This window comes from Cervus elaphus, chromosome 23 (genome assembly GCF_910594005.1).
Source record: "Cervus elaphus chromosome 23, mCerEla1.1, whole genome shotgun sequence".
Taxonomy (NCBI): domain Eukaryota; kingdom Metazoa; phylum Chordata; class Mammalia; order Artiodactyla; family Cervidae; genus Cervus; species Cervus elaphus.
The window spans coordinates 31590627-31605534 of NC_057837.1; the positions used below are offsets into that span (position 1 = coordinate 31590627).

A 14908-nucleotide genomic window follows, 5' to 3' on the forward strand; every position below is an offset into this window, starting at 1 on the left:
ATACAAAGCCAGCAAGGCCTAGATATACGTAGCAAGGCAAGCATCCTTCCTATAGGCTGTGTAAATGGGTGTAGATTACATTCTGACATCTAAAAACACTGCTTTGTTGCATGCCTAGCTGACTAATGCGACTTCCTTCTCCAGAAGCAATTACTGGGGTGACAAATGCAGAAGGGTTCCCATGACCGTCCAGAAACCAAGATAACAGAAATGATTCCACCAAGTGCAAATAACTGAACCCTGGGAAACTTAGGAAGGAGGCCATGTAAAAACACACAGTTCACATCTTTAGCTCTTATGGCTCATAAATCTTTTGTGTGTGGCAGAAAATGTGAAATCAGAACAGAATCTACTGCTTACAGGGTAACCAGCTCTGAAACCACAGTCAGGCTGCTGACTCAGGGGCTTCATCTGTTCTGAGGATTGGTCTAGATGTCTGTCTCCCCCTCATCCCCCACTAACACAGGTCTTACCTCCGCTGCATTAATTCATTCTTCTGCTAATTAAAAGGGGGTGAAACCTTAGTCAGTCACGTTGCTGCTTTCTTGAAGGAGAGATAGGCTGGTAGCTGAATTGTTGTTCAGCCGCTGAGTTGTGTCTGACTCTTTGCCACCCCATGGACTGCAGCACACCTGCCTCCTCTATCCTCCACATCTCTTGGAGTTTGCTCAAATTCATGTCCATTGAATCAGAGATGCTGTCTAACCATCTCATCTTCTGCTGCCCCCTTCTCCTTTTGCCTTCAATCTCTCCTAGCATCAGGGTCTTTTCCAATGAATCAGCTCTTTGTAACAGGTGGCCTAAGTATTAGAGCTTCAGCATCCACCCTTCCAATGAATATTCAGGGTTGATTTCCTTTAGGACTGATTGGTTTGATCTCCTGCAGTCCAAGGGACTCTCAACTGTCTTCTCCAGCTGGGTAGCTCGATATACTGTTCCAAAAGATACTCCTGGATTCAGGCAGGCTCAACAGAAGATGTCAACCATGTCTATTTCAGCCCTTCACTGGCAGAGTTAGCTTCACATGTCAGGAGAAACAGTTTCCCCACAAAGATAAAGCATTCTCACTGCAGTAACAGTGGGGGTTGATCATGAGGCCACAGAGAGGAGGCCACAGTCCCTGACTTGGGCACAGAGACTTGCTGAAGAGCCAGCCCAACCCTTAAAGGGGTTGGGCTTATCCTTCTGACTTCAGGGTTTAGGAACTAAGGCACTTCATGGCTCTATCTTCTACCCTCTGTGGTCACATCCAAGGGACCTCATCCAATCTGTGGCCTTACGCTTATGTTGATGATACTCACAATTATATGTGCAGCCCAGACCTGTCTTCTAAACTCCAGATTCTAATATCAGCTGCCTTCTCAACTTGACATCCGAACAGCATTTCAAACTTAAAATACTCCAAAGTCAGCTCATAACCAGCTCCTCTCCTCCTCCCTCACCTGCCCTTCCCTCCATCTTCCCCATCCTTTTTGTTTCCTAGCAGCTCAGTCACTCTTCGCTTTCTCCCCCTCATCTAATCACCACCAATTCCTGTTAATTTTACCTCTGAAACAGACCCAGACTCTAACCACTATGGCCACCTGGAAAAGCACAGAATGCCTGCATTCCTTCTGGATGCTTCAGGGGAAATCCTCGTCCTTGCTTTCCCATCCTCTGGAAGCACCCACATTCCTCGGCTTGTGGTCCCTTCCATGCCTGACTCCAGCCTCTTGATTCCGACATCACACCTTCTACTGCTGTCCCTGTCTCTCCTGCCTCCCTCTTTGTAGGAACCTCACAATTACACTGGGCTCAGTGTGCGAATCCAGGATAATCTCCCACCTCAAGCTCTGACACTGCATCAGCAACGTCCCTTCATCATGCAAAGTAGTCGATTCCTAGATTTCAGTGATTAGGAGGGGGCATCATTGAGTGGGGAGGGCATTATTCAGCATCTCATTCAGAGTAAAAGCCAGAGTCCTTGCAATGTCCTCAGGGCATAAATCCCCAGGTGATCCAGTCCCTACTTCCTACAGAAACCATCACCTCCCCTCATTTGGCTCCAGGCACACTAGTCTTCTGGCTGTTCCAGCATACACAAGTCATTTCAGGCCTTCTGGACCTGCCTTTCCCTCTGCCAGGCAAATTCCCTCCCTCCCTTAGGTCTCTGGCTAAATGACACCAGCTTCTGATGAGGCTTTCTTTGTTCAATTCAGTCGCTCAATCGTGTCCGACTCTTTGCAACCCCATGGACCGCAGAACGCCAGGCTTCCCTGTCCATCACCAACTCCCGAAGTTTACTCAAACTCATGTCCATTGAGTCAGTGATGCTATCCAACCATCTCATCCTCTGTCGTCCCCTTCTCCTGCCTTCAATCTTTCCCAGCATCAGGGTCTTTTCCAATGAGTCAATTCTTCGCATCAGGTGACCAAAGTTATTGGAGTTTCAGCTTCAGCATCAGTCCTCCAATGAACACCCAGGACTGATTTCCTTTAGGATGGACTGGTTGGATCTCCTTGCAATCCAAGGGACTCTCAAGAGTCTTCTCCAACACCACAGTACAAAAGCATCCATTCTTCGGAACTCAGCTTTCTTTAGAGTCCAGCTCTCACATCCACACATGTCTACTAGAAAAACCACAGCCTTGACTAGATGGACCTTTGTTGGCAAAGTAATGTCTCTGCCTTTTAATATGCTGTCTAGGTTGGTCATAACTTTTCTTCCAAGGAGCAAGCGTCTTTTAATTTCATGGCTGCAGTCACCATCTGCAGTGATTTTGGAGCCCCCAAAAATAAACTCTGCCACTGTTTCCACTGTTTCTCCATCTATTTGCCATGAAGTGATGGGACCGGATGCCATGATCTCAGTTTCTTTGTTAACGCCATAGAACAGAGTAACACCACCCCTTCCTTTAAACACTCTTCCATTTTCATTTTTTCCCCAGGGCATTTAGCATGATCTATTATGCCTTCTATCCAATCATCTATTCATCTATCTTCTCTCCCCAACTAAAATGTCATAAAGGGTGTTTTTGTCTCTTTTTGTTGTATCTTCCAGAAATAAAACATGGAGCAAAGACTCAGTAAACAGTTGTTGGATATGTGAATTCTACATTACTAGAAAAGTCAGTTCCTTGAAAACAAAACCTGGTCTAAAGTAGAACTTGATGTTTGAACGAATGAGGAAGTAGAAGAGTAAATGACAGACCCAGGGAGCGGAGGTGAGTTGGGAGACTGGAATTAACAAATCTACACTATTGGTTACTGTTGTTTTTTATTCACTACGTTGTGTCCAACTCTTTTGCGACCCCATGGACTGTAGCCCGACAGACTCCTCTGTCCGTGAGGATTCTCCAGGCAAAAATACTGGAGTGGGTTGCCATTTCCTTCTCCAGGGGATCTTCCTGGGCCAGGGATCAAACCCATGTCTCCTGCATCGGCTAGCGGATTCTTTACCACTGAGGCATCAGGAAAGCCCACACTATTGATACTACATGAGACAGATAAATAACGAGAACCTTCTGTACAGCGCAGGGAACTCGACTCAATGCCCCGTGGTGACATAAATGGGAAGGAAATCCAGAAAAGAGGGGAGGTGTATATACATATAGCTGACTGACTTCGTTGTATGGTAGAAATTAATACAACATTGTAAAGCAAGTATACTCCATAACAAATTTTTTTAAAAGACAGGCCAGCCTTCCATCTAATTTTATACAAATAAACTGATTAACATAAAAGCAAGTGCTTTACTATTTGGGAACCAGACATAACAGTTAAAGTAACTTATTCAGGGGTGCACAGCAAAAGGAAACTAATACATTTACGTATTAAAACTTCAGTCCAGTCCTTGACTTTATGTGGCAGTGTCCCTGCACGTTCTGAGGCCCAACACGTCAGAATTCATCTGCATTCCGTTGCTTCCTTCAAATGCTCTTACCTACGAGGCTTCAAGTTAATAAACTCCAAATTTATTTTTAAAAGAAAGTCCACAGAAGTCTTGAAAGCCTTTACCTTGTTTATTCAGATGTATAAAAAGTAAATACGCAGGGGAAGAGAGATCATTATCTGCCCTTGAAAATACATGCTGAAGCAGTCCTGCAGCTAGGGGATGCTGGAGGGATGGACCGAGAGAAGCTTCGAGTCCACAGTCCCCAGCGCTGCTCAGCCCCCAGCCAGGGCAGCTGCAGAAACCGCCTTGGGTACAGGTACACAAACGGAAGACACTTCTACTGTGGCGGGGTGGCTACCCCGTGCGGGGTGGAGGGACTTGGGGGAGAACCAGAACAACTGTGCAAGCGGCGTGGCATGGAACAGCAGAACTGCAGCTCTTTCATTTTGCCAAGTGTGACTGCAGTCCTGCTGCTCACACGCCCGCGCAGCCGGCCGGACCACTGGCCGCAGCGAGCGTCCCCTCCTTTTGCCGCCGTCTGGGGAAGCGAGCAGGTGCCGTGTTTTGTTCACATGTGGAATCAGCTTTCTAGGAATCCTCTCAGTGGCACATAGGTGGGCAGGAGTGCGCCCCAGTGGTTAGGAACACGGACCTGCACAACGGGCTGCCAGGGTTTAAACCTTGCCTCCGTGACTCTCTGTGTCCCTACGGATACGGCACCAACCCTTTCTAAGACTCCGTCTCCTCATCTCTAAAAAGTCCACTTGCTATTCTTAGATAATGCAGGAAAAGCATCTAAGTAGTGCCTTGGCACACAAGACCTTAACACATATTATAGTAACTATTATTATACTACTAGCCATTATAGTATTCTTGACTTTAAAAAAAATCACTGGGATTTCTCAGGTGGTGTAGTGGTTAGGACTCCAGTCTCCCAATGCAGGGAGCACAGGTGTGATCCCTGGTCAGAGAACCAAGACTTTCCACTTGGCACGGCATAGCCAAAAAAAAAAAAAAAATCACTGTTCAAAACTAATCACCTGTCTTCCTCTTGAGTTTAGACAGGGGTTTACCATTTATTTCCAGCTAAGTGTCTGCCTGCAGTTCGGGAAAACTGCCACCAGGAAGATGCTGAGACCAAGTTTTTCCAGGTATGGCTAGCAAATACAAACTCATTTAAAGACTTTCTCCTCAACCCTAGACCTGAACAAAAAAATATATATTATTTGGTATTGGAGAGCATAACAGAAGTGTTAGGCAAATGTGACTATGTGCGATATTTAAATAGGAAGATCAATGTGACTTTTAAAAATATACAGGTAGGCAGGTATGTGTGGGTTTAACTAGGTATTTTTCTACCAAATTTTTAGCTGATAGAAATCACTAGTTAATCCAATACCCTATATTGCCTCAGTGCTTGAAAAATGAAATAAAACAAACCTTTTTTTAATTTCTCCTTGTCACACTAATCAAGGACAGACTTTAGAAGCACTAAGTGAATTTTACTAAATTATACAAGAGTTAGTCTCACAGGTGATTTGGATCAGTACTTTGGGGAGGGAGTAGGTATTTGCATTCTGCAAAGCTTCCTGTGAATCCCTAACGCCAACATCTGTGGTTGGCAAATATCTGTCCAGAAACTTTCTTTTGGCAAGAAGACGTTTTGCCTTAAAAACACTGTTAACATCTCTTGATCTTGTAGCCTGCTCCTTAAAAGCAGGACTTGGCAAGTCAAAATTCAGCAAAGAGGCAGTGCCAACTTACTCCGCAGCCCTTAAAATCAGTACAAACTGGACTTCCCTGGTGGTCCAGTGGTTAAGAATCCGCCTGCCATGCAGGGGTCACAGGTTCGATCCCTGGTCTGGGAAGATCGCACGTGCTGTGGAGCGACTAAGCCGCTGTGCCACAGCTACTGGGCTCAAGCTCTGGAGCCCGTGCTCCGCAACGAGACAAGCCACCCCTATGAGAAGCCCACGCCCTGCAGCTAGAGTAGACCCCTCACCACAACTAGACCCAGCAGCAACGCCTGCAGCAATGAAGAACCAGCACAGCCAAAAAGAAAGTAAATGAAATCAGTACAAACTCCTCAAGACCTCGTTCAGCAACAAAGGATCTGCAGAAGCTGGGGAAGCTGGGGTGGAACTGTGTATTTGTTCAGCGGAACCAAGTGAATGCTTTTCCTTTAGACTAATGCTGCCCGACAGAGCTTTCTGCCCATGGCAACGTTCTGTACCTGCATCTTCCCAAAAGGGAGTCACGTGAACATCTGAAGTGTGGCTCACGGCTTCTCCTGGACAGCTCTGGACAGAAGCCGGACTCGGCCTGCCTGTAGTCTTCCCAACACCTTGCTATCTGAGGTCTTCGTATCATTACCTCATTCAGTACTTATCTCTCGAGAAGCTACCTTGTTCCCAGCATGTGGGAGGCGCTGGGGACAGAGCAGGAACACATATGTACCCCCTTTCTCACAGAGCTCACATTCTCATTGATAACAACTGGCCTCATAACTACCACTCATTTGAGATACTTCCTCAAAGAATTTCTGGGTCAAATGTGTTTTTTAAAGTTGTGTTATTCTGCAGACATAGAAAACATAATGGTAGTTGCCAAGAAAGGCAGGTAGGAGAGGCATGGAGTGGGAGTTTGGGGTTAGCAGATGCAAACTTTTACATATAGGATGGATAAACAACAAGGTCCTACTGTATAGTACAGGGGACTATAGTCAATACCCTGTGATAAACCATAACGGAAAAGAATATGAAAAAGAATATATATATATAAAAAACTGAATCACTTTGTTGTACAGGATAAATTAACACAACATTGTGAATCTATATTTCAATAAAATGCAATAAATAAACAAGTAAATAAAAGCACGCTATTTTGGAGCAAAAAAGCAAACAGTCATAGTTTGAGAAACAATACAGTTCAATGTACTGAAGAAATGAGAGGACATCCAGAGTCTCCACAAGACAAGACAGGAGGACTCACGAAACTTTTCTAGAACAGCAGCATAACATCAATAACAGAGGAGCTTGTGTGAACGTTATTTCCGAGGAAGGTCGTAAGGTCACCTAGGGCCATCTGAATGACCAGACAGCCTATTAAGATGCAGGGGCCACGGCAGGAGGACCAAGGAATTCCCAATGAGAACATATGTAACCATTCCCACTGAAGATGGCATCAGGAAGAGAACCCCACTCATGTATGGAAACTTTAGTTTTAAGCAACTGTCATAAATACTGTAACTATTTGATGATAAAAAGTTTTCAAGGGATTAAGATAGAAAACTAAATGATCAAAAAAATGACTGATAAGATTCCTTTCAAAAAAGCCATCATCACCACCGGTAAAGGAGGGAGCCCTGGGTAAGACCATCACTCCTCATGCCAGGCTCTTCCCACGACTCCAGGCAGGCAGCCAGGCTTGGTCATCTGCCATCAGCAGTGTCGAGATGCTCAGAGTTGCAGGTGCTCAACGGAGCCTCAGGGCAGGTCAAACACAGAGCAGCTCAACTCGGGTCAATGACAAATGCTACTAGAAAGGATGAGAACTGGGTGCCCAGGTGGAGGGTTCTCGCCGAAAAGAGGAGAGAGGGGTTTTCAGAGTTGCTGCACTGGGATCATTATTAATAATTAAAGCCAGAACTCAGCTCATTCATCAGCCACCTTACCTAGTTCTGGGGGCAGAACAGTCAGGCGGTTCCCTTGAATGTGGAGCTCCTTAAGCTGAGTAAGCTCCCCGATTTCCTTAGGCAGCGAGATCAGGTCGTTATCCCTAAGGCTGAGCTAAATAGAAGAGAAACAAGGGGGTGTCAAAACAATTTTCACATAAAGAGGCGCTCAGCAGAGGCCCTCGTCCTCGCTCTTGCCCTCTCTTCCTCGAAGGCTCAATCCTTCCAATTTATTTACAAAAGTCTGCAGACAAGCAACGAACGGTCTCGGGGAGCAGTGGCTTTTATTCCTGCAAAACAAACCGTACTCCGGCTCAAATTGCCTTGATTCCACTCCTACAAGGGCTGTAGGAGTGAATTGATTTTCTAAGAATTTAGATAAATTACTTACTATCTGCAACTTTGTGAGTTTCCCGATATCTGGTGGCAGGATTTCAAAATCGTTGTCACTTAGATAGAGTGCACGCAGGGTGGCTGCAAATTAAACAGCAATATATAAGCAGGGTGGCATGGAACCCAACCATTTGAGGTCTGATCAATACGTGGGAGTCAGCTTTGATTAATAACCCTGGCATGGTGAAAAGCCTGTGACACACCTAGGGCTCGCGATAATAACCAGCAGGTCAAACTTAGATTTACTGGCTTATTGTGTAGCTGGTGTGTTCAGGAAAATATCTATATCCAAGAGGACTGATATAATTAACAACTCGTGGGCACTGGCAGCTTCTGCCACAGAGTTTCAATACGCTTTCAGAAAAGATAGCTATTTTTCTTCAATTACTTCTGATTCACCTGTATGGCTCGATTTGCATCCAGAGTGAAACCAAGAAAATCACTGTGTCATTTATATCAACGCTCAGGGCAAAAGGGCTCAGCTGTGTAGAGAACTAGGTCAAAAAATAAAGAACCAAAAGGCTTTCTCGTGATGGAGGTCAGAATCATAGTTCATTGCTTCCATCATCAGACTAATTATTACCACTTGTTTTATAGCCTTAACCACAAAAATAAATGAAGACGAAGGAGTTAAAATAATGCAGTGGAATTTAAAAACAGAGAAAACCCTAACTTAGGCAGGTTTATAATATTATACAAGGATATCAGTCCCTAAACTACTGAAGGGTAAAACCCTAAGGCATCATTTTATCCTTAACCAAAAGGAAGGAGTATAATTAGACGTAGTTTTATTTGTTTACAGGAATTAAACTACATTCTAACGTCTTAAAATTCAACAGAATTGTATGTTAATGTACATAAGATAAACAATTTCTCCCACGGCCCATGAAAACATGTTAAAGTTGGTTTCATGGGCCTGACAAAGTCTGGGATAAAGAATATGTGCGGTGTTTAATCTCTCAGTATCTCGCAGTTGTGTCCGACTCTTTGTGACCCCCCGGACTGTAGCCCACCAGGCTCCTCTGTTCGTGGGGATTCTCCAGGCAAGAATACTGGAGTGGCTTGCCATGTCCTCTTCCAGGGGATCTTCCCAACCCAGGGATCGAACCCAGGTCTCCTGTACTGCAGGTGATTCTTTACCATCTGAGCCACCAGGGAAGCCCAAGAATACTGGAGTGGGTAGCCTATCCCTTCTCCAGGGGATCTTTCAGACCCAGGAATCACACTGGGGTCTCCTGCATTGCAGGCAGATTCTTTACCAGCTCAGCTACCAGGGAAGCCCTGATAAAGTATTTATGGAAGGTTAAAAAAAAAAAAATGAAACTTTACAGAGACTAACTCAGAAAAATCAGAATTTCTGGATGCCAGCTATGTCACTATTTGGAAAAACAACATTCACATAAGGACAACACTCTCTCCTAAATATTTTATGAGTTCTTGGAAAAATCACTTTTTCCTACTTTTCACAAGCATCTTCAGCAAGAAATGTGTTTGCATATAAGAGGATAAAGTGTTCATCTATGACTGATGATTTCTTAGTCTCTGATGATATGCTATAGATAAAACAGATTATATCAATAAGAATACTTTTTAAAAGTCTTATAACAAGAATCCTAGCTAGGAATGTTCAAAATTTGGTTAGTGGTTTATTAATGTATATTTTTATAATTAACTCATTGGAATATTTTGGGGCAAAAAGCCTACAAAGAATTAATAGCAACACATGAGAAAGTCACATACTACACACATATATAAATATATATAATTTTTTTGGCATGTTCTTTAAAAAGACAGTCAAGCTCTCTAGCTAAATGTGAGGCGATCTCATTTAGGCAAAAATCTCTATCATAAAGTTAATATGACATTACCAAGTCCACTTGAGTGCAATGGTGTTAGATCACGATTTATCAAATATACATACTGCTGAGCTATGAGGGAACATTCAAAGGAATCTGAAGGAAAAAAAGAATATATATGTCCAATAATTTCTCTTGGAGTTTGGAACCTGGCAAATAAATTTCCCTTTTAGAATGCAGAGGACCATTTTAAGGAGATTTATAGGATTAAAAGTTTCTTACTCAGGTAGAAGAAGTTTCCAGGAAGAGAATTTTCATTCAAGTTGTTATAAGTCAAATCAAGGACCTCCAGAGCCGGAAGTGATCCAAATCCTCGAGGCAGAGTGTTTAATCTATTCATGCTGTTGTTGGGGGTAAAAACATAAGATGTCACACACAAAACATGTACGTATACGGACTGCTCAGATCACCTCTGTGTGCAGAGTCTCAGAGTCACCTGTGAGGGGCTCAAAGCTGAAAACCCAGCCATAATCCCATTCAGTTTATGTTATTTTTACCAGCCTACTCATTCTAGACAGGTGATTTCCAAGTCCATGAAACATTTGAAAATGCCTTAGCTGTCACTTTCTCCAATGGTGGTGTTCCAACACTGTTTTACACAGAAAACAAACACATCACAAAATATCTGTCCTTCTAGAGAAAAACTTCTTTATAAGTATAGCAATGATAAGACCTCAGAAGATATATGTGAAGTCTCATAGTTTTCAGACGTCTGCTTTATTTGATTTTGCTTATTCCTCCCAATGGGAGACCGGAAAAAAAAAAGAAAAATCACTTTTTTTTGTTTTGTTTTGCAACTACTGATAGTAGTTCAGTACCATCTCCAATTAGAATCAAGTTTGCCAGGGACCGGGGGTAGGGTGGGAGGAGGAGAATGGGGAATTGTTTAATGGGTATAGAGTTTGTATGGCAAGACAAGAAATTTCCAGAGATAGGTTGCAAAACAATGGGAATACACTTAATGCTTCTGAATCACAGAAACGTAAATATGGTATACTTTACGTTATGCGTATTGTATACCACAATTGAAAAAATTTTAATATATATGTAAAGAGTGAAAGTGTTAGTTGCTCAGTCATGTCCGACTCTTCGTGACCCCATGGCTGAGGCTCCTCTGTCCCTGGGATTCTCCAAGCGAGAATACTGGAGTGGGTTGCCATTCCCTTCTCCAGGGGATCTTCCAGACCCAGAGATGGAACCTGGGTCTCTCGCATCACAGGTGGATTCTTTACCATCTGAACCATCAGAGAAGCCCTTAAATACACACACACACACACACACACACACCTCTCCAATGAAACCTAAGGAAAGCTAAGAAACATATTTTTCTATTATGTTCCATTTGTAAGACTCTTTATTTTTCTTAATGTTATTCCCTTTGAATACACTTAAAATATGATTTCAAAAAAATGTTTAATAATATAGGCTGACAAATACTGAAAGGTGGGGGGGTGGGGCGCTGTGACACCAAACATAAATCTAGACACCAATCCTTTTCACACGACACACAATCCTATTCAAACCCACCAACCAGGCCTCATAGGAAACAGCTGAGAGCAGAGAGAAACCCAGGAAAAAGGTGAGGCCCACCTCTGCATGGGTATGAAGTCTCAGCCTAACGTCACAGTTAGCAAATTAAGCTCCAGTAGAGTTGGCTGGACCGCGCTGCAGCTGTGCCGTGCTCAGGCGTGTCCAACTCTTTGCAATCCCGTGGACTGAAGCCCACCAGGCTCCTCTGTCTATGGGATTTTACAGAGAAGATTACTGGAGTGGGTTGCCATTTCCTTCTCCAGGGGATCTTCCCAGCCCAGGGATTGAATCTGCATCTCTTACATCTCCTGCATTGGCAGGTGGGTTTTTTTGTTTTGTTTTGTTTTTACTATTGTGCCACCAGGGAAGCCCTAGTAACTGATACTTTCTGTGAATTCACAATCTGTGAAGCACACCTCTGTCAAGTGTTTCACGGGGTCTCCAAAACTGAAATGCAGGCAGGACAGTACTTATAATGATCTCTGGAACATGGCAACGGAGGGTCAGGTTAACACAGGTTTAGCACCAAGGACCTCTGACTCTCCTGATGAGAATGACAGGTATCTAAGAGCCCCCAGCCCCAAGGCACCCCTGATTCCTGGACCCCCACATGAGGATGCTGAGTAAACTGAAGGAAAGAAGTCAGAGACAGACAGAAAGGCACAGAAGTATACAGCAAGTGCTTCCTTCCTTAAATCTTGCTCTGAGTTACCCATTTTTGAAAATGACCAATACAATTTTTCTTTCTAAACCCAGAAGTACACTTTTGAAACATAAGGTGCAAGAAATCCACTTTCAGACTTTCTTCGTGGGAAGAGGCATCTCACCAAAAAGGCAGATCTCGTCCACTCTCCAGCCTAGAGCAAACCCGAGCCAGCCCACCTGTGCATGTCAAGAATCTACTAAACTTATTCCCTGAGCAAGAAACCAATCCCCACCCCCCCCCAAGGTGTTAGGGACTCAGCAGAGTCCCCTGCAGTCAGCAGCGGTGACAGCACTGGGCCTGCTAATCCAGAGGGCAAAAAGAAAGCCCTAACTTAAAGCATCGGGAAGGTCTGAAAGCAGGGTGGACTCAGCTACCACCAGCATCAGCAGCCACAGGACCTGTGCCTCTGGACACCAGCACACAAAGGGCTACTCCTGGCTCCCTGGTCCTGACAGGTGTCATGTGCTGCCTTCCCCTGCAGGGGTCATCAACATCCACCTCCATCACACATGGGGGCTGCCTCTCTTCAGGACATCCCCTGAGAGCTCCAGCACTCAAGGATGCCCAGAGAGGATAGAACAGAGCTAGGGTGGAGGTCCAGCTCCAGCACTCGCTGACTGGGTGGCCTTGGGTAACTCAGCTCCTCTGAGACCCGATTTCCTCAACTGTAAGATGAATGCTGTAACTGATGCTGAACCTGAAGTTCCAATACTGTGGCCACCAGATGCAAAGAACTGACTCATTGGAAAAAGACACTGATCCTGTGAGGGACTGAAGGCAGGAGGAGAAGGGGACAACAGAGGATGAGGTGGATGGATAGCATCACTGACTCGATGGACATGAGTTTGAGTAAACTCCGGGAGTTGGTGATGGACAGGGAGGCCTGGCATGCTGCGGTCCATGAGGTTGCAAACAGTCGGACACGACTGAGTGACTGAACTGAACTGAAGATGAGGACAGGGATACCTTCCCAGAAGGACCACTAGAAAGTGGAGAGAGTAGACATGGGAAGCCCCCAAAACAATTTCTGGCTCCCGGATAGGTTCTCAAGGAATGATGGCTGTAACTACAACTGCTTTTCAGGAAGCTGGAGAGAGATTCTGACTAAGCTTCAAAGAGATGAGCTTGCCTAAGGAGACCGTTGTAGGGTCTGAACCATCATGGAAGGCTTCCTCATCTGCTTACTCTCCAATCAATTCAGATGTTAGAAGATAAAGCTACCAATGACTCAACCATGCCCAATGGTTTAAGTTCTGTTTGCAGGTGAACGTTTTTCAAATGCATATGGAATGTGAAGATGCCCGCATATGATGGAGAACTTGATAAAACCAGAGTCAAAGGATGTCTGGCATTTTTCCCCATTTTCCTCTTCAAAAGCTACAGGAAGGCCCATTTGAACACTTCTCTTTTGGAACACTGATCTCCAGAGGTCCTCTTGGGTGAGCAGATTTTTTTCTCACCTCCCCAGCTACCTTCTCACACACTTAGCAAAACAAAACAAAACAAAAACAAAAACCATGAACACTCAACACTGTGCTCAATGAAAACTTCTAAATCTTCATAAGATAAGCTCCTTCATTTAACTAGGTCAAAACATCAAAAGTTATTCCAGGAAAAACAAACAAGTTATTCTAGGGACTTCCCTGGTGGTCCAGTGGTTAAGACTCCGTGCTTCCAAAGAACGGGGCTGCGGCTCGATTTCTGGTCAGGAAATTAAGATCCCACATGCCAAGCAACATAGCAAAAAAAAGTTATCCCAGAATAGTTAGCATGATGCTCTTGCCATGAGGTTATACCCAAAATAATTACCAACTTGTAACCTATGTGACTTTACACTTTTTTAATAAAATAAAAATAACTCTGCACAAGGAATGACACAATGGAAGAATGAAGAGCATCATTCTGCTTCCTTCTATTTATTCAGATGGCCTAAAATCCTCTCTGGTTTTGGGATAATCAGAATAAATAGCAAATTGGATATAAAACTTCAAAATCAATTTCCGGCTGAACATGAAGCTTGGATTACATGTGGCCAAACTGCTCTGCTGTGTTATTTTTTTTTTTTTTTTGTCTGTTTATTCTGAGTCCTTCTCCAAGCCTTGCCTTAACCAGGGCTGCACAGACACAATTCTTCATGCCATTTGAGGAAAAAAGTACCATTTACAGAAACCTATCTTAATCCCTCTCCCAGAGAACTAGGAACTGGGTTCAAACTCTAACAACCCCATCCATGCAGCTAGGTAATTAAATCCAGAGAGTGTTACACAATAAATAAATCAGCAAGAGCCAAAAATGCAAACAGCCCCAAAGTCGACAAAGAGGCAACTCAAAAGTGTTTGATGAAAAAGGAAAGTTTACAACTCTGTCCTGAAGCACCTTGAACTCAACCGAACAAAACCTAGGCCCCTTCCCTCCTCCCCAAAGCTGTGTCTATACATCTATTTCAGCTCCACCATCCCATCCGTACCGCCTCATGAATTTTACCACTTGTATCTGCTTTTCATATAAAATCCCTCCCCACCTTCACTGTTCCTACCCTGGTTCACCAGGAACGCTAACCTGGTGGGTTTCGGCCATCAGTACCGCCTCATGAATTTTACCACTTGTATCTGCTTTTCATATAAAATCCCTCCCCACCTTCACTGTTCCTACCCTGGTTCACCAGGAACGCTAACCTGGTGGGTTTCAGCCATCAGTACCGCCTCATGAATTTTACCACTTGTATCTGCTTTTCATATAAAATCCCTCCCCACCTTCACTGTTCCTACCCTGGTTCACCAGGAACGCTAACCTGGTGGGTTTCAGCCATCAGTACCACCTCATGAATTTTACCACTTGTATCTGCTTTTCATATAAAATCCCTCCCCACCTTCACT

The 14908-nt window shown here is 44.1% G+C and overlaps 1 protein-coding gene across 1 annotated transcript in view; it reads right to left on the reverse strand.

The window, feature by feature from the left end:
* The window catches only part of RSU1 (Ras suppressor protein 1), a 202372-nt gene that overhangs the window by 139224 nt on the left and 48240 nt on the right, over positions 1 to 14908 (reverse strand). The window contains exons 5-7 of the mRNA XM_043885150.1: positions 10019 to 10137; positions 7939 to 8021; positions 7548 to 7662 (exon numbers count right to left, since the gene is read on the reverse strand). Coding sequence (XP_043741085.1) covers positions 7548 to 7662; positions 7939 to 8021; positions 10019 to 10137 — 317 coding nt within the window. The remainder of the gene's footprint in view (positions 1 to 7547; positions 7663 to 7938; positions 8022 to 10018; positions 10138 to 14908) is intronic.